Genomic DNA, 22,459 nt, shown 5'->3' with positions numbered 1-22,459 from the left:
AAGATCAAGGATGCAATGAGGTCGGCAGACCAGAACTTTGCCCATGCGTGGTCAGTCATCGAGGAAAAGGAGGAGGACCACATTAGTCTCCAGCTCCTGCCTGGCCTATTTTTCATTAAGAAATTTTCCAACCGGGCAACTGCCGGCACAGATGAACTCTACTCCGCTTCTTCTTCTTAAAGCGACTCCAATGAGCAAATTCCCCCACTTACCAAAAGTGTCTGGGCCATTTCGAAATTGCTGGCCAGGTGTTCGCTATAGCTGCACAGCACGCACATCTGGGCCAAAAGCTGGACATGCTGCAAAGCAAAATGCACAGAAGCTGTTCATCCATGTTAGTACTGCACTGGCAACATGAGCAAAACAGCAGACATTAGACGACATGCACAGCTCAGTTGAGACAAATGTCTCAGGACAAAGAAAAATGCAACTTGTAGCACTTTTTCCATTGTATCTCCAGTGCACCTAAAAAATACTCAAACTTTCATCCCCTACCCTCCCCGGTCAACAATATGTGGCATTACCATTCTCATCTGCTCCTCCAGTTGCTGTATCTGGCGAGGCGTGGGCTGGGCCATGATCTCATCTTGCACGCTCTCGGTTGCCTCCAAGAAAATCTCTGCTTCAGACTGATCCGCAGAGCCGATTGTGGGGATGCTTGTACTTCCCTTGGCTGGCGTCAGCCTGCTGTGTACACAGAGCACACAACATGTGGTACAGGCCGAAGAGTACCAGCACAGTAAAGGCCAGCTGTGTAGCCAGTACACAGTGGCATGTGGCACGCTGAGCAATGAAGTCTGCTAAAATGGATGTCTAGGCTGGTCGGTAGTTCATGGCATCAAACTGGCAGTGAGAGAGTTGTTTGTCGTCGCCTATGCCGGAAAGAGTTCCCACAACAGACAAAACTCAGTGCTAATATCTGCTGTTACATATGAGAGCAATAACGAAAGAAACGACAACCGGAAAAATGCGACCAAAACTCTATTGACGCACTATGAAGAAAATGTTGCAATTATAAGCATATTTAGTCCGACAGCAGCTTTTGCAAAATGAAGACTATTCTCAAGAGAGAAGACCACAGTCACAACAACTTAACCAGAGACCAGATCTAGACTCTCTGGCAGTCCACGATAAAAAAAAATGCCCAGGCTTAGCTTGGTTAAGCCAAGAATGCGTTGCATATTGCGCGGTCTTTTTGCGCGAGGTATTGCTTGGCAGCACTCGATTTTCTCAGCAGCTTTTCCTCCGTGACGTATGGATGGATGGATAGGAGCGCCCCCTTTGAAACGGGGCGGTTGCAATCGCCACCATGCTCAGCCGTCCTTTTCTTTTTTTCTTTTTATTATTATTATTTTTTTTTACGTGGTTTGGTGACGTCATGACGTCACGTCATGTGGTTTGGTGGCTGCCCGGCCGCGCCCAAGGGCTGAACTGAGTGATTGCAATATGCTACGCATAAAAAGCAACACGATGCACGACCGCACTCACTCCCAACTAAAATTTTAATGCAAGAGCAGGAGATTAAAAAGTTAAAAACCCACCAACTTTCGCAGAAAGAAGCAGCAAGGAAATGTTCCAGAGACAATGATAACAACTTGTCACTTCAGATACATGCCACCAATTTAAAGAATTCTGCTTCTTTTACTCATAATAATATTGAGGGCTGCTTAATTCGCCCATCGTCTATGAAATGCAGCCTCAGAAGCATTAAAAATTTTTCTAGCAAGCTTCTCCATACTTTCTCTTATAGCTTCTTTTTATTCCACATTTTTGCAGAAATTATCTTACAGGAGTAACTGCAGGCACTTTTGAGAGTGCAAATATAGACAGCAGATGCGTGAATGCGCCATCTATTGCGTTATCAGCTAAACAAATAAAAATTCCAAGTAGCACCAAGACAGCATGTGTGCCACGCGTGTGCCAGCATGTGTGCCACACCATCATGTGATGTGTGCTCGTGGGTGTGGCAAGTGTAAGTGCTGTGGCTAGCTGGTGTCAGTTTTCCACACCCGAATAGCCAGAATTCCTTGCACTCCAGCGCTGATGAGAATCTCATTTTCAAAAAGACTACCTGATATGACCACAAATGATGGTGCGCAACAAGTCTCTAATCCCCAACGAGCGGCCTAACTGTAATATAGTTAAAAAGTTTCACTGCCAGGGTTTAGTTACTGCTAGTTAACATGTCCCCCCTACTGATAATGATGATGACGGTTCTGAGTTTATTGGTGCAAGGGATGACTGGCCAAGAGCACCGTGGCTAACATGTGTGGTCTGAACAACATCTCACCTGTCATCTATGTCCACCCCTGGAGACAATACTATGCTGAGAAAACATCCTTCTACATTTGAAAGCAACAAAACAATGGCGGTGTATGCCACTATGGCACCTATGCAGGGCTGAACATGAGACTTATGCTTACTTGACTTGGCCCAATGGAGACTCGTCTTCTTCTTCATTGTCCAAAAGCTCACGTGTTGCTACTTGCATGAGCTCAGTCATCAGTTCGCTCACCTCTTTCTCTGAAGAAAAAAGATGGCCATGAATGCTCATGCATAGCCACCACTGTTATTCGCAGCGCCTGTCACGAACATTGGAAGTTCAAGACCCAATTTGTGGGAAAAGTGAGTAGGTGAAATGGAAAGGGAACATGCATGAGAAACAATATCAAAACTATCAATCCACATAAGTAGAATTAAAAAAAAAAAAAACAACAAGAAAAACTAAACAAAAACTTGCTTCACAAGTGAATACAGCACAACTAAAGTGAACAAGTGACTACAGTCGACGACCGATTTTTCGGACTCTCTAGCGGCCGCGAAAACGACCGAAAAATTGGGCAGTCCAGAAAATCAAATTTCACCGAAAAAATCACGAGCTTATTACCACTATGCCGGAGAAAGCGGCCAATTGTATTGCACACATTCTAAAGCTCCTTATGACTATATTTCGCCACGCGAAATACCGTATAAACGCGTATAAGGGCCGCACTTTTTTTTTTCCAGATTCGAGGGCCAATTTTCGGGGTGCGGCCCATACACGCGATATGCGAAAAAAAATTTTTTTAAAGTGAAAACACACCAACCAGGGAATGAGCGACATTTATTCTACGTTCAATCGTCACTCGCAAAGTATTTAGACTCCTGAGCTGGTGCTGCGCTCTGGTGCACGCTCATGCCAAAAGAAGCCGCGCAGCATGTCCGCTGTCAACGCGTAGCCGTTGTTCCGAAATTCCATCACATAGAGGAGCAGCTCTTCTTCCAGTTCAGGAAACTCTCACGGCTTGACTCGGAAAGCGCGCTTTTTGCAGCTTGTGTTTCTCTTTTGGTTGCACCATCATAGGACGCACTTCTCGGCCACGTCGAATTTCCCGCCCGCCGCACGCTTACCGACCGCGTTTGAGAGCTAATTCCCAGCCGTGTAGCTTAAGGTGCTTGCCCATCGCGCTAAAACTGTGAAGCTCGGCGGCAGCACGCGAAAGCCACTATCACGGCGAACGCGCTAACACGCATGCTGACACGCCACGAAAGGCTGGAGCTGGCGATACTGATGCCGATGTGAACAGCGGAAAATCGCGACCGAGAAAAATGTTGATGATAATGATCACAACGCCATCCATAGACGGCACTTGGAAGCTCCGGTGCGCGCGTGTGGCCTCCACGAACGGCGCAGCGCCGGAGCAGATCGCGGCCGCGATAAGATCCGGCGGCGCACCCGAAGCGCGCTTCGATCGCGGAGGCCACGGCGTGCGCGTAGCCTCCGCGATCGTATTCGCATTCCGTGTTCGGGACTAAAGACTCGGCACAGATGAGTTCCGTGAACTCAGACTACGGTTCAAGTTCGTGCGGTGGAAGACATTCAAGGACAGTACGAATTCGAAAACACGCGAGCGCAATGTGCCGACTCGCGCAGAATTTCAGAGGCTCCCTTTAAGCTTGAGTTTCGTTTTGTTTGATCAAGTTTTCGATATCTCCTGCAGTCTGAATTAATGAGGTTCCACTGTACACATTATATGGCGGCTTGGGTACTGGCGGCGAGTGCGAACGAGGTCCGAAAAATCGAGTGGTAAGTTGCGGTGCGTCTGAAATTTCAAGCGCTCTTACACATTGGCTCTATGGGCCATGTCGCGGTGCCGCGAAAAAGTCCGAATAATCAAGCATGTCCGAAAAATCAGGCGTCCGAATTTCCGGACGTCGACTGTATATATAACACAACGAAAATGAACCGACTGTCACAAGCATAATGGATGTGTAGATAGCTAGCAACGCCTATTTCGTGACATCACACAGTACTTTTCGGAGAGTAGAAAACTGCCAGAGAAGGAAAAATGGGGCCTACGTGGTATCTTGACGGCTTGGTCATTGCGAATGTCCCATGAGTCGTCATTCTCATCTTCTTCCTCTTGAATGGTGTACTCAGGGTCCTCAACGTCATCTTCATGGTTGTCCTCTTGCTCTGCAAAAACCAGGCATGCATAGCACCTGTGTTCTACCATCACAAAGTTTCTAGCTATGGATCAAAAGATGACAAACCAGCATCGTATTTTTCTTCAAGCACCTAGACGGAGCTTATCAGCGTCCAAGATTTGCATTCGTTGACCAAGAACCTAAATTTCCTTGTTGTCAATATCACGTCATGTGCACCAGAAAGTAGCTGCTTTACGTCGTCACCACAAAACTACACTCCTGGCAAGTGACACTGAAGAAATGCTCTTGATGATTTTGGCACTCTTTCTTTAAGAAAAAAAAAAACAGTAGCACGCTCTATTACACAATTTTGAATGTATTCTTCATACGACAAAGCTGCAATCTACATTTGAACCGCCACATTTTTTTTTTATTCTGTGATAATCACACTGTATACAGTAACTTCCCAACCTCAACAGGACATTGAGCCTTTTTAGCAGTACACATGCCAAAGGTGTCTTCTAAACAATTCAGTCACACACCCGCTAATTTAGTGTGGGAGGACTGTGCACGTTTGTAAAGGACCAAGTGAAAAGCGATAGAAGCTGACGCACTTACCAAAAGGCTTGATGAGTGAGAAGAGGAATTCTTTCCACTCTTCGTCATCGCACTCCGTGTCATACATGTCAGTGGTGATGTCTGGAGCGATGAACTGGGCCTCAATGCACTCGAGAGGTGTATCGCGGAGTGGCAGTTTTGACCGGGTTCTTTCTGCAATGCCGCTTTCCTGAAAGCAGGAACGTGCCAACTAGCAGTGAATGAAACTAATTGTGGCTAAACCTGACATAAAAGCCCACACACTGAGAAAAATATTGTTGCTGAAAGGGGATGAAAGAAGGTGCCCAGCTAATAAATGGCTCTGTTCTCGGAAATACCTGTAACAGCTAAATTAAAAAGAGTTACACATAACAATAGCTACAAACAAAGTGCTTCCACGATAATACCAGCCGCAGGTAACAGGAAAAATACAATATTTTATCTGAAAAGTTTAACAGTAAAATCTGGCGACTAATTTGCTGAGCAACACAGCAACACAAGGTAATGAAATTGGACTACTTTTATGAAGGACTTTTTCAATCCACGACTAAAATGCCAAATAAAACAAGTAAATTCAGTAATAATCTAAATGTCGCAATAATCACACCAAATAGACCCTGTTAGACTTTTCTGAACATCTGAAAAAATATAAGCCAAATCATAAACGTGTAAAAATGTTCCTATAAAGCCATTAGGCTTTCAGTCAATACTGCTTCAAATTTTACAGTATATTTAACACCCCTTTATAAGAAATTTTGAAGCATTTCTAGAGAAACAGTGACCAATCAGCATACATGACCTCTGCCTGGCTTTTTCCCAACAGAGCAAATTGCTCCACACCCAAGAGCCAAGAAATCCTAATAATGATTTCAGAAGCTGCTGCATGATGCATGATGAGTGCATCAGGGCTCTTTAACCAACCTTCCTTATTTATGGTGCCACATCTCAGCTTAAAGTGAAGTTTAAGTTCAATTAAAATGAACCTTTACTGAAAAAAACAAAACAATGTGATGTAAACGAACTCTTTCCCCTTTCCTTTGAGGAATACATTTTACTTTTTCTTCTCATGACTTAGAAAACTGTTTGACACAGAGCTTTCCAGAGTTTACCACAGCCCTCATGAAATACTGGCGGTTTGCATTAAATAAAAAATACAGGGAAACAATGATTGAGGCAGGTTGATTAACAGTGCAACCACTGCATAGGTGCAGCTCATGGTCTTTCCTACATTAATGATAAAGGTGTCACAAGGAAAGTGCTGGATTCGTTACACATAACATAGCAATGGCACAGCAATGGCAATGAACTAGAACGAACCAGTCGGTCAGTCAGTTTATTGAGGCTTAACGTCCCGAAGCAATATAGTGAATGATGTCGACTTGAACATTAGCAGTGCATACGGAGCATTGTGCAACTATGCCAAGGTGGCAGATCAACTTTGTGGCAACACTGACTGTAAGCTTTTGAAAAATGGTTCCTGGAGTTCAGAGTTTTTTTTGTACAAGATTGGAATCATGTATCAAAAGCTCTCAAGCCGCTCTGTGCAACATCAAATAGCACTGAGCCATGCAATAGGATGTCTGTAGTGCTTGAGACATTCCTGGTGGCCTAGTCAGTGGGTAAGAAAGTGCTTGTCACTCTCTAAAGCGCCCATGGCACCACCTAGATGAAAATTATCAGCTCCACTGCTTAGCAACTGTGAAAACTGTGAAGTTTTATGAAAGCAGACACTGGTTACTGCTGCATTTGATTCAGTTTCCTAATTTGCCTGTAATGCTCCCATACTATTCTATACCCATTACTACAGTGACGACGTCAATAAAGCCCACAGTTTCGGGCTGAAATGATAGCAAGCATTTATCTTGAACCGCACCAAAGAAATTGTTATGACACCCCTTTATCCCCTCACAAGTGGTGCTTACCTTTTCTGCGGCAGCAGAACTAGCAGCTGCTGCATCGCTGGGTTCTTGCTTTTCGGCGCTCTCCAATGCTACGTCCGAGGCAGGTGGCGATGGTGGGGCAGTCGTCGCCACCGAGGATGGTGGTTCAGTCTCATCCTCACTCTGCAAAAGGCACCCCACCGCTTGTGAATCAAAAAGGAAAACCTGCCATGCCCGCAAGCTGACAGATGTGCTGCCAAGCAGTACAACATGACCCAGTGCTGCATGCAGTGGTGTCTAATATAAACTGGCACAAGGGAGCCTCCAGTCAAGACTCAAAGGGCTAAGAGAGGAAAGGAAAACAGGTGTTAAAAATACTAAAAAATGAATTCGAAGAGCTCAATTGATCACCCAAACACACGAAGTTGTCAAACAAGAGGAAATAAAAAGGAGGTAAATTACAAGTACTACCCGCAGTACATAGCTGCTAGATACAATACATAGATGTTCACAACTAACCCCAATCTTGTATTCAATAAATTCCACATCTAGCACTTCCAGTTGCCATTCAATAATGCCTGTTACATTGGAATTCACTGTGTCAGAGCCAAAGCCTGACAACAACGTGGCGTGTTTTCTCTGAACGTATCGAGAAGGGTCATGCTACGAGAATGCTTCATAGTACGTGTTCTCTTAACGAAATCTCATTACAAAAGCATAATAGGCATGTCAGCAAAAGTGCACAGTTACCCTTCTGTTACAAAACAAACAACCATGACCATTCAGTAATAACTTCTGCACCTCAAGAGAACCATACTTGTAAGTCCCGTGAAAATTCCTTATCCCTTTCCAATGTCACTTCCCTTGATTCGCCCTCCTTCCAATTTCAAAGAAATGCACAACAACTGCACAAGAAGAAAACACCAAGAAAAAGGCAAGCATGATGGCAGTTCATTGTTTGCATCATAAATAATGCAAGAACTTAAACAGGCATTCAGTGCTATGGGGACATACTCGTTTCAAACTTTGTGCACAGCACTAATGGGAAAAGTAGTTTTTGTGCAGTGTAACACATATTTCTTGCTTTTAACAGAGCATGCTCGATTCTCAAGTGTATAGTATCAAATTTTAGAGGAAGAAATTCTCTTTCCAATGGTATTAGTCTCAACCTGCATGTTTTTAAACAGAAGACGAAGATGAAAAAAATTTACACAAAAATTTGTAGCCACACTGGTAATGATCTGTATAAAAACGCCAACGTTAACACAAACCAAACAAATGTAAAAAATTTCAGTATATGTTGAAGGATGGAGGAGAGATTGTGCTCGAAAAACTAGCCACTCTGTATACGCAATGCCTTGTGACTTCGAGCATACCTAGAACTTGAAAAAACGCTAACATTATTGTAATTCATAAGAAAGGAGACATCAAGGACTTAAAGAATTACAGACCGATCGGCTTATTGTCTGTTGCCTACAAGGTATTTACTAAGGTAATCGCTAATAGGTTCAGGAGAACCTTAATTCAATCAATCAAACGATCAGGCAGGCTTTCGTAAAGGATACTCGGCAATAGACCATATTCACACTATCAATCAGGTGATAGAGAAATGCGCAGAATATAACCAGCCCCTATATATAGGATAATTGATTACGAGAAATCATTCGACTCAGTAGAAACCTCAGCAGTCATGCAGGCATTATGGAATCAGGGTGTAGAAGAGTGTTATGTGAAAATATTGGTATAATGATTGCCCAACTACCATAGTTCTCCATAAAGACAGCAACAAAATTCCAATAAGGAAAGGTGTTAGGCAGGGAGACACGATCTCGCCTATGCTATTCACTGCCTGTTTACAGGAGGTATTCCGGGGCCTGAAATGGGAACAGTTGGGAATAAGAGTCAATGGAGAATACCTAAGTAATCTGTGATTCGCTGATGACACTGCCTTGCTAAGTCACTAAAGGCATGAACTGCAAAGCATGATCAATGAGTTAGGCAGGCACAGAGCAGAACAGTGGGGCTAAAAATTAACATGCAGAAAACTAAAGTAATATTCAACAGTCTAGCAAGTTAACAGCAGCAAATAATTTTTCTGCTCGTCTTATCTTTTCTTGCAGCACGTTTTACAGTTTCTGTATTTCTCAAATTCTTTGGTGCTTGTGCTGGAGACCCCGAGATGCACCTCCAGGAAGAACAGGGGGAACCTTGGGGTCCACAGGAAGTAGATCTAAGTTTTATTCTACATCACTGCTGCCATCATTCAAAATCTTGCGCATAGATGCATCATAATCGGTAAAAATGCACCGCTTCCAAGGAGCAGCGCCATAAGCGATCTCCGCCAATCATGGAAACTATGAGCGCTCATCACGTGACTCCGGAGGGGATGCCAGACAAGTTTTAAAAAGCACCGCGTGGTGAAAAAAAGGAAACGGAAAAGCAAAACTGAAAGAATAGTAGCTCTACTACTCACTGGATGATGCTAGCTTTCCAGGAGCACTTAGAAAGCGAGAAGATAAGAATTTTAAGCCATTGATAGGTGGCTATCGATGGGAATAGACAAAGACAGGAAAAGGTTAACCATGTCTGAGGTAGGCCGTGCTTGCTAATTCACAATTCCTGGCGAGAGTTCGAGAAGTCAGGAACATGCTATGCCACACCGCTGTGGCAGGCACGCACCTCTTCTGACGCAGGGTGGTATTCTTCATCGGAACTGCTCTCGTCAGGGAACTCCTGCTGTAGAAGTTGCTGTGAGCCACTTGGTGCAGACAGCTTTATCGGAGACACTTGCCAGAGGAGCTGTGCCGACGAGAATGTTGGAAAGCACAGTGTTAGGGGCAGTCACTACAGAGATTCAAATGGCATGCCTACAAGCAGTGGTTACAGAGACCTCTACACAATACAGGGAAAGCACATAAAACCCTTGATTTTTGTCAGAAAAAAAGTGTTCAAACCGCCATGAGTCTTGTCAACCTCAGTATCGGTCACCATATGAGTGGTTGTCACAATAAGAAATAAGCTTGGTGTAGTAATGCAACAGTGTGACTAATTTTTAACTAGTAAATTAAGTTCATCGCAAGATTAAACCTAGCGTTAGCAATATTTCTTGCATTGCACGCACGCACGCACGCATGCACGCACGCACACACACACACACACATACATATATATATATCGTGTAAATACTGCAAACAAGGATGTGTCCAACCTTAGCTATGCAAAGTAAGTGCATGTAATACGTGCAAGTTATTATTTGATAAGGCAGGAATTTTGGTGCTACAAAACAAAACAGAGCCACAGACATCGCTGCTAATGGATGCTCTCTGCTGATATCAAGTGCATGTGTTCCAAATACAATCCGAAAGCAGGTTGGCTCACAGATTGTCGAGGAAAAGGGATTCAGAGGCAGGAATAAAACTATGCTTGACAGCTAGAAGGGGTGTGACAAAGAGAAGTCTTTGGCAGTTTCATTCAGACATTTTGCGATTCCTTAGAGTTGTAGCTCACTGTACACTTACGTGAGGCTGCTTTTCCATGATCTCTCTTGCCTTGGCCCTTGTAAATTTCGGCTCGTAAGGCAAAGAGCTCAAGTCAGATCCGGTTTCTTCAGCTGCTACATGAGACAGCATGGTGTTTTGTAGCATGGCAAGGACGCGAGTGTTCGACACCACCCTCTGAAATGAAGCAATAACAACTCGGTCAGCTGTCATACCACATAGAACAAAGCTGCACCATATGCCAGATTTTTGTTTTTTTGTAAATATACAAAAGGAAACTAATTTATTCCGTTTTAATGTTTTTAATAGCTGCATCGACACATTTTTGCTCATACTTTTTGTGCACTGGAGTTGGTGCATCAGTCCAAATGAAATAATTCAATCCAAGTGATCAAAATGAATTCAAATGAGTTGACTGGGCTGGTTCCACTAAACTGAATTTAGTGAACTGAATTCACCTGCAGGCCTATTTATATATCATATGATGTACACATCAAAGCAATCGTGCAAATCCTGCCGCTAAAAGCATACCTGCAGCAGATCTCGTACAGGGCGGCAGACAGTACACCACATATCCCTCCCCAAGAAAAATATTTCGTAGCAAAAAAAAGAACATCATGAACCTCTATATATCACCTTCATTATCACAGTCACCATGCACCTAGAGTAATGCAAGATGCAATGTGCACTGTTTTTTTTACTGTGGTATCAGAGCACCCCATAAGAGTGGTTATACTAATTGTTCTACATACAGTTTAGTGGCTTACAATTAAAAATAATGACAGCAGCGCAAGCAAAGGGACAACGGACGGAGAGTAGACAAGGACGAGCCATTGTACCCCTTTTTTGCACTACCATCAATATTTCTAAGTATGTGCCAATACGCCTAATTCGCAGCATTAATGCTCACATCCTTTATATACCCCCTCCCAAAAGGAAGGGGGGATACTATTGCCATGTCGAAAGAGCATTTGATAAACCCCAACAAAAGACTACATGCATCTTTGTTGACAGCAGAAAAGCTGTTTGGAGTCTGCTTAGGTGTTTTATGTGCTGCTCCAGGATTCCTTTTACACTGGCCTTGCACTACACGCTAACCTACTCATTCCATACCTTCTGCAATTAAAATTCTCTTTGTGTGAGGTGCAGCACAAAAATTGGTGAGCTCAATATAAGCGTACCCTGACCAAGCTTCTCAGAAGAAATCTCAAGTATACTAAAAAAAAAAAAACAACAAAAAACACTATGGAGCTGAGCAGCAGGCAGGAAAGCATTTTAGAACAAAAGAGAAGCTCCAGTTCACAAAAGTCAAACCTTCCCTGTCTTCTCATGTCCAGCATCATGCTCTAATCGAAATAAGCTATACAGACAGTTGAATAAATGTTTGTACGCTGAACTACTGTGTTTCATAAGTTGCAAGACACTTAAAAACATAAAACGCATTTCAGAAACTACTCAAGTAAACATGGCCAAAGACAAGGTGCTAAGGCACGTTTTTTTCTCCGTCTCGGCCATCTTAGTTTCACCTTCTCGTGCGCTTTCTGAAATGTATTTTATACCAAACCAGCTAGTCAATTTATCTGTGCTAGAGAAACCGATGTTGCAGGAGCAACCGAAACAACACCCCAAACCCAATGACTCAGGCATGTTCATCGTGAACTGATCACCACAGTCGATGTCGCTGTATCTCAGAAAATAGAGCAGTCGATAAGTAATATCAAAGCCAACTAATAACATAGCGTTACCTTCTTGTTAAAAAAAAAATCTCACTGGAAGTGTCACTTCCTACACTCTGCGATAAGACATAAAAATGCCAGACCCGTATGATGTTCTTGACGTTTGTCACGGTGAGATTGTTCTTCTCCGCAGTGTCTTCCAGGAAACGGTCCAGATCCGTCTCATAGGGCTCTTGCACCTGAGCGCACCTTGGTTTTTTGCACTTCTTCTTGCCTTTGCGCTCCTCCTTGGGACGCTTACGTCGTAGGCCCGCGGACGTCGCGCCTTCGCCGCTGGCCTCAGCAAAGGCGGTAGCAGCATCCATCGGAGTCGAGTCCGCCGGAGAGGCGACGCTGCCTCCTTCTCTACCATCGGGAAGCGTGGGCTGAATCTCTTCCAGGTGGTATTCGCCATCGGACGACGGGATACACACATACTCGGCGTCTGGTGGGGGTTCCGAACCACACTCCACTGATGTCGCTGCCGCCGTCTCTGGCTCGCAGATCACAAGCGGCGCACTGCCCAAGACAGGGCTACCGAGGCAGGGGTCCGGCGTTTCTGACTTCCTTTCCGGCGTGCTTGGGACTGCATCACCAGGCTCGGCATCGCCTGTAAATAAGATAGATAGATACTTGAGCGATAGATAGATACTTGAGCATAGCGCACCATGAGGCGCACGACACAAATATCAGAGTTTAGTGAAGTGGCGAACCGGGCTAGCCGATCAGTTTTTCTACGCTCATCTCGACACAGTAGAAAGCGCGTGCAGTCATCCCCATCACGCTTTCTAGTTTCTCAAGATGCACGCGCCCAACGCTGAGGCTTGTCCGCACTGCCGGATTCGGCACAGCCACAAAAAAATGCACGCAGTAATTTCACTGAGTATCCAAGGAACTTTAAATGGTGCTTGCAATCTGCTACATAGTGATGCTAGTCGCTCCATAAAGAAGCGCTCCTCAAAAAGAACACGTTCGGAAGCGAGTAAGCATCACAAGACATTTCATGCGTGGCATCCGCATGCATTGTTTAAAGAACGCCGTAAGATGCCCAACAATTACCGGGCATTGATGCGTCAGCCGCCGCTTCTTGCAGTTTGTTGTCTGAACTGCTGGACATTCTGATCTCGAAAGTAGCCGGGCGCGAACCACGATCGTGCCTCGAGTGTTTAGGTCACGGACTATGATCGGCGACTATTGACAGAAGCACACACGTTCCGCAGAAATCCTGGGCTGAACACAGCACTCATAAACATGTTAAATACGAATGATCGTGTTTCGCGCGATCGCAAAACATTTCCGCGTCGTCCGCGTTGCTAGCGTTGCTTCGTGAGCCTTTCTGTGTACAATCTCGAGCGAAGCCCAGCCGCGCCACCTAGAAAAACATCGTCTGCTGAAAGAATCTTTCCTAAGACTTTCTGCTGAAGAACAAAACAGTAGTCAGATGTAAAATATTAATATTGTGTTAAAAAATTAAAATAATTAATAATTTTATTGAGTCACAGCTGTGCTAACGTCGCTAGCGTCGCAAGCTCCATAGTTGGTGCGTTGGTGCTCGCAGGAAGTTGACATCATGATTGGCATACATACCCAGTGAATTTAAGTAAATTAAGCTTTCAACGTTTATTGAAAAAGTTTCTCTTTTAGTGCAAGTGGTCTGGAGACAGCCACATAACCAAGTAAGTTCAAACAGGCATGCAGTGGCATAGCAAGCCTTGTTTGCAGAGCCTTTTCAGTGGTAGTTAGCAGCCGTAAGCCGTCCAAGGTTTCAATATTAGCGCATTCTGGCCGTATCCTGCATGTATAACCTCTTGTACTGTAGATGTGTGTTAAAAAATGGAGGTCTTAACTCATCTTCTGTTGCGCTTGCTGGCCATTTAACCACAGTGTGTTGCGTTATGTGACTGTACCAACTGTCGTATTGCCTCGCAGCCAGTCGTCTACAATGCCGAAAAAATTTGGCACCAACACAAAGTCAGCTGAAGCTCGTGCTAAAAAGGAAGCCGTCAAAACAGCTGACAAAGCGCGAAAGGAAAAGGAAGCGGAAGATGCCCTGTGGAACGACGATGACAAGCACATAGCCAGGAAACAGCAAAGGAAGGTAAGTCAAGCGGGAAATGCAAAACGCGATGAGACTGTCGTAGTGTGGATGCTTTTTGTTTTTTTGTTTAATCGCCGCCCAAACCTCAAATACCTGATGCTTAGACCTGATGACAGATCTCTCGTCTAATTTCAGGTTTTAGGCGGCCTTTAAAAAATTCAGGAGGCACTTTGGCTCTTTAAAGTGCAGCAAGGCGAAAACCTTTCCTGGCGCACTATTTGGCATTGACTGCGAGACTGTTCGTGCTGTACTAGTGCCTTATTTGACTACGCACTTTGACTACACATTACAACTGCACACTTTCACGACCAACTTTGACTGCTTCTTTAGCACGACTCTTTCTCTGCTTCGACGAGTTCAATTGTATCCATGGCTCTGTTCGCAGTAATGAGATATGTAATGTGGTCACCCATGGACGCCTTACGTCCCCTGGCGGAGCGGACGACAACTAATTTATTTATTGTCTATTTATTGTCGTCTGCTCCAAAAGGGAGCGTCAGGCATCCGTGTGTGACCTCATTACTGCGAATCCGCGCACTCTGACGTCATAACCATTTCGACCAACCGAAAAGCGTGACACCTCTGCTGACAACCTTCTGTCGGCAACGATGAGGCATTAAAGGCTTTCGCCTTAAAACGGCATTTAATTCCGGCATCTGATCTTGTTGCTGCCTGGCAACACTATCTACTCTAAGTTTCTGTGATGCCGAGTTTTACAAGAGACTATTACCTCAGTATTAAATTCCTTGTTTAAGTGGTGATGAATCATACCGCGTAGTTTGGCCACAACTTCGCCACATGTGTCCGTAATAATGACCACAAAGCTGGTCTGCAGTCATGAACATGCTGTGTGCCCTGTTGGCACACTGTTGGACACATTATTGAAACCTTGCCTATTTTGTGTGACATGACACATGTCCTCTGCAGGCTCGTGTTGCTTCATTGGTGTTGTACAAAGCTTCAGATACAAGCTTGCACCACCTGAACACACAAAAAAAGGGGTGATAATAGCACACTGCAGCAAAGTTATTACTATGTTCTACATTGTGACATTTTATGTATGGGCATACAGTCTGTTTGGTCCTCGCTACTTGTTAGCTTTTTGGTGTCCATCATTCGATGTTAATGTTTCTCATGTTATGGTGGTTTTTCATTCCATTCCTCTGTGGGAAGCTGACAGTTGTGATGCAGCATTAATGCTGGATGGGTGTTGGTGTTTTGCAGGAGGAGAGAGACAAGAAGAAGACGGAACAGCTTGAAAAGAAGGCCGTGCTGAAGCAGATGTACGATGAAGAAATGAACAGCATCAAGGCTGCCAAGACACGTGCTGAGAAAGTGACCAGGGCAGATATTGCAGCAATGGGTGAAAGGCAACAGAGTGAGTCCATTGGAGCAAATGCTGTAGGACTTTCACGCCTGTAATATGCTACATGAATGGCTGCCCATGGTCAAAAAATTGTTGCAGCCTTGCAGTGCTGTATGCAGCTATTGCGGTTATCATGCAAATAGCCGCATGGTCCGCATATTTGTTTTCTCTCCATTTTCCATCTGTCTGAAGCACCTGCATGTGCTTTAAAGGGACACTGAGGAGAAATTGAAGTTGACTTGCATCGACAGAATACCAGCTCCTGATTACAAAAATGCCGTTCATACTGACAACAAAGCTCTTGTACCGTAGAAAAGAGCAATAACCAAAATACAGGTATCGCCGCCACAGGCCAAACTCGCAAGTACAAGCTTCATGACGTCATAGGACAAAACAGTGTTGCTAGAACCAATAGTTCTAGCAACACTTGGACACGAGAAGCCACGAATCACTGAGGCGCAGCAAATGCATGCCCAAATCTCCTTGACGTCGCCAGATGGCGCCACGTACCCGACAGCTACGCGCGCTCCTGCAGCGCCGGGACCAATCAGCGCCTGCTCAGAGCGGTATGCGGGCCCCCGGTATTTCGCTAACGGTAACAAGGTACACGGTATGCTAAAGGTGTCCATTTGCGAGAACTTCGTTGACGACTTCGAGAACGGGATCCATTGTAACGCTGGCAAAACACCAGTGCAAACGTAAACGAAGCGACGGCCGCAATAGCCGATAGATGCCTTCAACGTGCGGCCGGCGGTAGCTTTCTTTTCGGCTGCTGCTGGGCCGCGCTGCTGGCCGCCAGAAATCACGGAGTCTGCGTTACATCATGTTCACGTCATGTTTCACGTCACTTAGTCCTGTGTCGTCATAGGAGAATCCCAAGTTTGAATCAGAGCGGCGGGAAAAACTTTTTCAACTTCGAATCCAAATTTCTTAGAAATAAATGCATCTTTCGCTGCCGGCCAAGTGGCAATAAAGCTATGAAATGCCGAACTATCGGATTTTACTATAAAAAAAATATTAATAGAGCTCTCCTCAGTGTCCCTTTAACACCACTACAAGATGTGTTTGTTTATTTGTTCATTACCTACTGCAATGGTCGGACAGAACTGAAAAAATGAAGCAGCAAATGCCCTTTAGAGGATTGTAGACAGCTGATTTTAGTTGCGTGTCTTCTTCTTTCAAATGATGTGTTAGACTGTGTGTTGTTCGCTTACAGCTGCTAAATAATTTATAATTGAATTTCTTCTCTCATGCTGGTTTGGTCTCATCAACTGAATGATGGCTGTGGCGTTAGTTCACACTTTGGTCATGCGAGGCATGAAAAAAACCTGCAATACAAATGCTGATAAATAGTTTTAATTCATACAGTGCATAAACTATCCTGCTTCAAGAGCTGGAATGGCAACAAACGATGGATCAGCAGTTATGTTGCCGTTTTTTTTTTTGTGCCTCACGTGACCCAAGTATGAACTACATGTCCCAACCATTGTTTCGGTTTCAGTTTCATCTACGAGAGCGAGACCATCAAGAAGAAATCCAATTATAAATGAGTTAGTGGTCAAAGCTGAATACCACGCGGGGACCCATGTATTCTAAAGTTTAACGCATAATTTGAAATAAGAAAACACGCAAGCAAAAATTTGGTGTCTATAGTCCTTTACTATCTTCTTCTATAGTCCTTTACTTAATATTTTCGTAAGGAGCATGCCAATAACCCTTGGGAAGAATTCTCACCTTCTCCGATTATTTATTATGCAAATTCTTCTCGATCCTCATATGTTTACTTTGTGACACAAAACTGCTTTCAAGGTCTTAGTTGTACTTTTTAATGACTTATTCCTCGTGTCATATGAAGTCATTATGTACAGAAAGCAGCACATTTTAGGCACCTCAAGCGCTCATACTTGCAAAACAAGCAAAGGAGAACACACGCTGGCTGGAGTCATATAATACCCCTGTCACACGGGCACCGCAAAGGCCTTAGAGAATCAGGCCCTTATGTTCAAAGGCGTAAGGAGTGCAGCTACATGGCACAAATGTTGCGCCTTTGCTGCTAAGGGCCTTGGAGGTGAAGGCAACTGTTGGAGACCTTTGGAATCTAAAGGCGAGGCCTTCAAAAACCCGCAATCGCAGTGCCGTCCCAAACCAAAAAAGTAAAAATAAAAAATATATGCAGCTAACATTGTTTGAGAAACATCTTTAAAAAATATGGAAGGTTTTTCTGGTTTTACTTTTTGGATGGGTGTTTATATTTGATGCCCAGTTTTCAAGGCAGTAAAATTGTTGAAGCATCACTGAGCAGTTCACAAAACCTGCTGCTGCTGATGAGAGTAGCTGTTGCAGTTCTTTTAAAGAAGCAGTACGAATAAAAAATTGTCTGAGCTTAACGAATGAATAGAATAGCCCACTTTAATATTCATTTAATTTCATGAATGAATGAATGAATGAATGAATGAAAACACTCTCTCCAGCCACCTCATGCACAGCAGCGGGTGCTAAGCCTCAACGACTGTTTCACCTTTGGGCTGCTCCGTGTAGCTGCATCGCTGCTCCTTTGCACTTTCTCTCCTTTGATGAAAAGAGGTGCCTTTGCTGAAAAGGCCTTCGAGGGATGCCGTGTGACAGGGGTATTCTAGACTTGCAGAACACAAAAGTGCCCGTTTTAGAACTTTTGTCCACTTTCATTTAGCATGCCTGGTGGTGTGTCTCTACACGTGGTTTTTCAAGTATTGGCACATTTTATTGCTTCCACTTAGACAACATTGCACCTTGTATACAAGGAATTTGATAGTGTTCAGGTTGTATCTATATCTAATGCATGATGGGGATTGAATCTACTTTCCATGCCACTGGTTTCCTGCAATCCTCTACATGGGTGAAAAGGTGGGGGTTTATGAGGAAATTAAAGGTGCAGTCTCATTGCTGTTTAAGGGAAGTGAAGAGACTGGGAAGGAAAGGACATTTATAGTGGAGGGCCCTAGATAGTCTCAACCACCTGGTGGTGTTTAGTGTGCAGTAGCATCCCACTACCAGAAGCAATGCTAAGCGGCTGTGATAGCAAAATGAAGAAACTGATAACAATTGTGGCTGAAACTGCGGATAAAGTTATCGTTTACTGAACTATACGGCTGTCATCTTGGCATATGCCTTCAGGGCTGATGCATTACTTTGTGGATATGTGCATTTGGTAGCTTAAGTTTATTGGTTGTTTGGTTTGGTTTGGTTTATGGGGTTTAACGTCCCAAAGCGACTAAGGCTATGAGAGAAGCCGTAGTGAAGGGCTCCGGAAATTTCGACCACCTGGGGTTCTTTAACGTGCACTGACATCGCACAGTACACGGGCCTCTAGAATTTCTCCTCCAAAGAAATTCTAGCCGCCGCGGCCGGGATCAAACCCGCGTCTTTTGGATCAGCAGCCGAGCACCACAGCCACTGAGCCACCGCGGCGGCAGTTTATGGGTTGTGCGTGTTTGTAAAAATAAAAAACTTAGGCATGCAAGCCAGTCACCTGAAATTCTCAGAAGTATGACAGCACATGCATGCTCCACCTGCTGGTATCTTTTTTTTTTCCTGGCAACTGTTCATGCTTGTATTCTTTTTACTTGTCAGTGTGCACAAAAACCAGTGGTCACTTCTTGGTTTCTAAGTGCAAAGCTCATTTTACATTTTCTACAGCTTTGCTGGTGCAGACCTACTTTTATCAAAGAATTATCTTCAGAAATACTTTACGTAGTACCGTTTATAACTCTGCGTGTTATTGCTGTTGTGTGTCATGTGCGCATCTTCAGAATTGAAGAGAAAGTGTGAGAGCATTCTGTTTTCTTGGTCGAATTAGTGCTTAGGACGTGCACGAATGGTCTCAAGTTCCGTGAATATTACCATTAGGGCCAAGAAGTGCGGGTAGGGGTATTGGATCCAGGGTTGAAACCACACTTACTCGTGGCTGACCCTTTGTGATGGCACATTTCTGTCTTGCAAGCAATCCCTTAGCCGAGAACACCGACCGTTTATGACCAAACAAAAATAAGTCCACGTAACTGTGGATATTCAAAATTCCGCAAGTTTGCTTTCCCGCATAACAATGTTGCCCCTAACAAGATGGCCGACTTCGCTATAAAGGAACTACATGGGCTTCAGGACAGGCGCTAAAGGTGTGGATAGAATGTAAAAAACGTATTTTGGAAGAATCAAACAAAAAACCAGTCTTTCTTGCTTTGTTTCAGCTGGAAACGCATGGTCCGCCATCTTGTTGGGGGGCAACATTGTTATGCGGGAAAGCGCACTTGCGGAATTTTGACTATCCCCTATTGGTCTGTCATACAACGGTTGCATCTAGTGGTTGCAGAGTTGCATTTTTGGGAGTGTTTCGGTCAAGTTAATTCCAAAAAGAAAGTTAATTGCCAATATTAGGAAAAGAAAATTTCTCCTGCCTTCATACCTGTTTGGCCGGCTGTAGCCACAACTTCAGCAGACAAGCTAATTTTAGTTGGAACATACAACAAAAACAGTGCAAGCACATAAAAACTAAAAAATGTGGGATAGATCCATTGGACAATGGGTCTGTCAAACCACCTGTATCTTCAACTGAATTTTTCTTTTTCCTCTATTGTGCAAGAGAAATGCAGATATGCGGATGTGCGAAATCCTTGCTGTATGTTCTTGGCATTCACATGTGTCTGTGCCTGTTTGCTGCAGTGCCGCAGGCCTCAGAAAGCCTTGTGGTTGTTTGCAAATGTCAAAATTTATTTGTTTCTTCCAGAGGCACAGAAAGACCCTCAGGAGTTGCTGCTGCATGAGAAGCCATTGGAGGAAAACATCAACCGAGTGATTGTGGAAGGCGAAGAAGCTCGGACGGTTGATGAAGCCATTGCTGTGCTCAGGCAAGATTTTATTTTTGTCTTGTATTCTGTCTGCTACCTGTTCTTTTGTGTTGATATCATTCTTCTATGCTAGAGTAAAAGCTCATTAATTCGGAAATCCAGATAATTCGTACTGTCACTGCAGTTCCGACCAACGCCCATGTAAGTATATATGATGTTGGATGCTGGCCAATTCGGATGCTACTAGTCTTGCACCGGTTAATTCAAACGGCTCTCAAAGAGAGGCCATGACTAGGTACGACCAGCGCGACAAGGAATCATCAAAATAGCTCTACTCAAACCTGAATTGCATGCTACAGGGTCGCCCGTGCACGTTGGCAAAAAAGTCCAACAGCTTAGTTTCGGTTTCGCTTTTTTGAGCTTCGCATTGGCCTGCAATGATGGCAGCTTTCGGCCGTGCATCAGCCAGCCAGACAAGCCCAGCTGTGCATCTCCCTCACTTCCATCAGCGAGGTTCTTGCGTTGCGCCATAACTGTGCGTTTGACACGTGCCATTCGCTGTTTGTGTGGTAAAGCTTACTTGTGCACAACGGAGCCGCTTGTAAAGGGGGCTGCGGCACTACTGCATCAAAGGATGCCAGTTAGGCCCTTGCCATTTTGGAGCAGCTTTGCCTCAACGCTTCCGTCATGGATTATAATAACACATTGACAGAAGTGGAAAAAAAAAGTAATAGTAAAAATAGTAGTGCTCTCATCTCAAAGGCAGACTGCCCGACCTGTCACCAAATAAATTACCGTGATGCAAGCAGTTCCCATCATCTTTGGGGTCATTTGATAGTCCACTTTCTTATAATTGGAACACTTATCCCAGTCCCCTGAGTTTGAATTAATGAGCTTTTACTGTAATGCACTCAAGAAGGTGACATCTTAAGAGTACTTTCACAGTGAATTTGTTGCATGCACAGCGCATTGTGGACCTTTCACTTGTTGCCTTCATAAATCTCTGGTAGTATGTTTCACACACCCACTTTGCGTGCTTGTATCAGCGTGATGTGATTATAGTAAGGTTCTGCAAGAATTCCCGTATTTTTTAATTACGTTTCAAATTGGGGAAAAAAAGGGGGAGGGAGGATATGTATTTTTAAGGTCATATCGTATGCTGCTTTTCTCATAAAATGTAATTTTTAATCATTTTTAACTGGAAAGAAAAAGGGGGGGGGGGGGGGGATATTATGCATTTTTGAGGTGATAATATACACTACTGTACTTGTTCACCCCCAGTGAGTACTACTACAGTGGATGCTTTCCCACTTGCAGTGTGAAGGATGGACCGGTAGACAGGCACCCTGAGAGGAGAGCTAAGGCAGCGTACGATGCCTTCGAGAAGCAGAAGCTTCCGGAGCTAAAAGCAGAGAACCCCAACCTACGGCTCTCCCAGCTGAAGCAAATGATCCGCAAGGACTGGATGAAGTCTCCAGAGAACCCTCTCAACCAGATTCAGGCTGGCAAATTCTGACAGCCGTGCAGTACCAGAGTCCCTTGATGCCATTTGTTTCAGATGTGGCTGTGGTAAGCCGAGTCTGACGATTGGCACAGGTTGCACACCAATGAACTAACTGGCCGCGTGGGAGAGGAGACATGTTGTGAGTGTCGTGTGTTGGTGATCAGATGCCACAAGTTTAGGCAGTTCTTAAGACTTCAGTGTCCATCTTGTGCACAGTTTTAGTTTTGTTCAGTAGAGATGCATTTTGCTGTTGTGATGATCTGGCCCCCGATTTAGTTATGGCTGTCGTACAGCTGATTGGGCGATTATGGATGTGCCTGTACAGTGTGATCAATGCTTGTGGGGGAGTGGGAGCTGGATGCATCCTGAAGAGTGATAGGAAGGTTTAAGTAAAGTTTTGTCGCTTCATTTTAAGTATTCATTGCATGCGTGCAGTGCTGACAAATAAAGTAATTATTTCACACACAGTATTTGGCTTTTGTTATGTTGCGTCGTGTAATGAATCATTGTTGGAGGCATTGAAATGGCTTAGGGTGTAGATTAGTTGACATCACATGCTCCATGATACATGGGTA

General features: G+C 44.2%; 2 protein-coding genes across 4 annotated transcripts in view; one reads left to right on the top strand and one right to left on the bottom strand.

Moving 5' to 3' along the window:
• The window catches only part of mute (gon-4 like protein muscle wasted), a 44,994-nt gene extending 31,571 nt beyond the window's left edge, over window positions 1-13,423 (bottom strand). For 2 of the 3 annotated variants that reach the window (XM_089545171.1, XM_089545173.1), the window contains exons 1-10: window positions 13,156-13,423; window positions 12,201-12,706; window positions 10,403-10,558; window positions 9,564-9,683; window positions 6,927-7,067; window positions 5,026-5,194; window positions 4,340-4,456; window positions 2,424-2,523; window positions 525-687; window positions 213-299 (exon numbers count right to left, since the gene is read on the bottom strand). In XM_089545171.1, coding sequence (XP_089401297.1) covers window positions 213-299; window positions 525-687; window positions 2,424-2,523; window positions 4,340-4,456; window positions 5,026-5,194; window positions 6,927-7,067; window positions 9,564-9,683; window positions 10,403-10,558; window positions 12,201-12,706; window positions 13,156-13,213 — 1,617 coding nt within the window. In that variant the 5' untranslated portion in view covers window positions 13,214-13,423. The remainder of the gene's footprint in view (window positions 1-212; window positions 300-524; window positions 688-2,423; window positions 2,524-4,339; window positions 4,457-5,025; window positions 5,195-6,926; window positions 7,068-9,563; window positions 9,684-10,402; window positions 10,559-12,200; window positions 12,707-13,155) is intronic. The other variant, XM_089545172.1, reaches the window with a different exon arrangement.
• Window positions 13,424-13,616: 193 nt separating this feature from the next.
• Window positions 13,617-22,352, top strand: LOC149342712 (coiled-coil domain-containing protein 124). The gene is made up of 5 exons (XM_089545169.1): window positions 13,617-13,772; window positions 14,026-14,194; window positions 15,419-15,572; window positions 20,320-20,440; window positions 21,698-22,352. Exons 2-5 carry the CDS (start codon window positions 14,039-14,041, stop codon window positions 21,894-21,896), a joined length of 630 nt encoding a protein of 209 aa, XP_089401295.1. The 5' UTR covers window positions 13,617-13,772; window positions 14,026-14,038; the 3' UTR covers window positions 21,897-22,352.
• The last annotated feature ends 107 nt before the right edge of the window (window positions 22,353-22,459 follow it).

Source organism: Amblyomma mixtum, chromosome 5, assembly GCF_055824585.1.
Source record: "Amblyomma mixtum isolate Tamu chromosome 5, ASM5582458v1, whole genome shotgun sequence".
Taxonomy (NCBI): domain Eukaryota; kingdom Metazoa; phylum Arthropoda; class Arachnida; order Ixodida; family Ixodidae; genus Amblyomma; species Amblyomma mixtum.
The sequence above is the reverse complement of the archived record's forward strand: the minus strand, read 5'-3'. Positions and strand labels throughout refer to the sequence as shown.

Excerpts from the sequence above, each read along its gene's own strand:
- LOC149342712 (XM_089545169.1), top strand. The coding sequence starts at position 14,039 with ATGCCGAAAAAATTTGGCACCAACACAAAGTCAGCTGAAGCTCGTGCT. Across the intron at positions 14,195-15,418 it reads CCAGGAAACAGCAAAGGAAG|GAGGAGAGAGACAAGAAGAA; the intron begins GTAAGTCAAGCG and ends GGTGTTTTGCAG. Across the intron at positions 15,573-20,319 it reads AATGGGTGAAAGGCAACAGA|AGGCACAGAAAGACCCTCAG; the intron begins GTGAGTCCATTG and ends TGTTTCTTCCAG.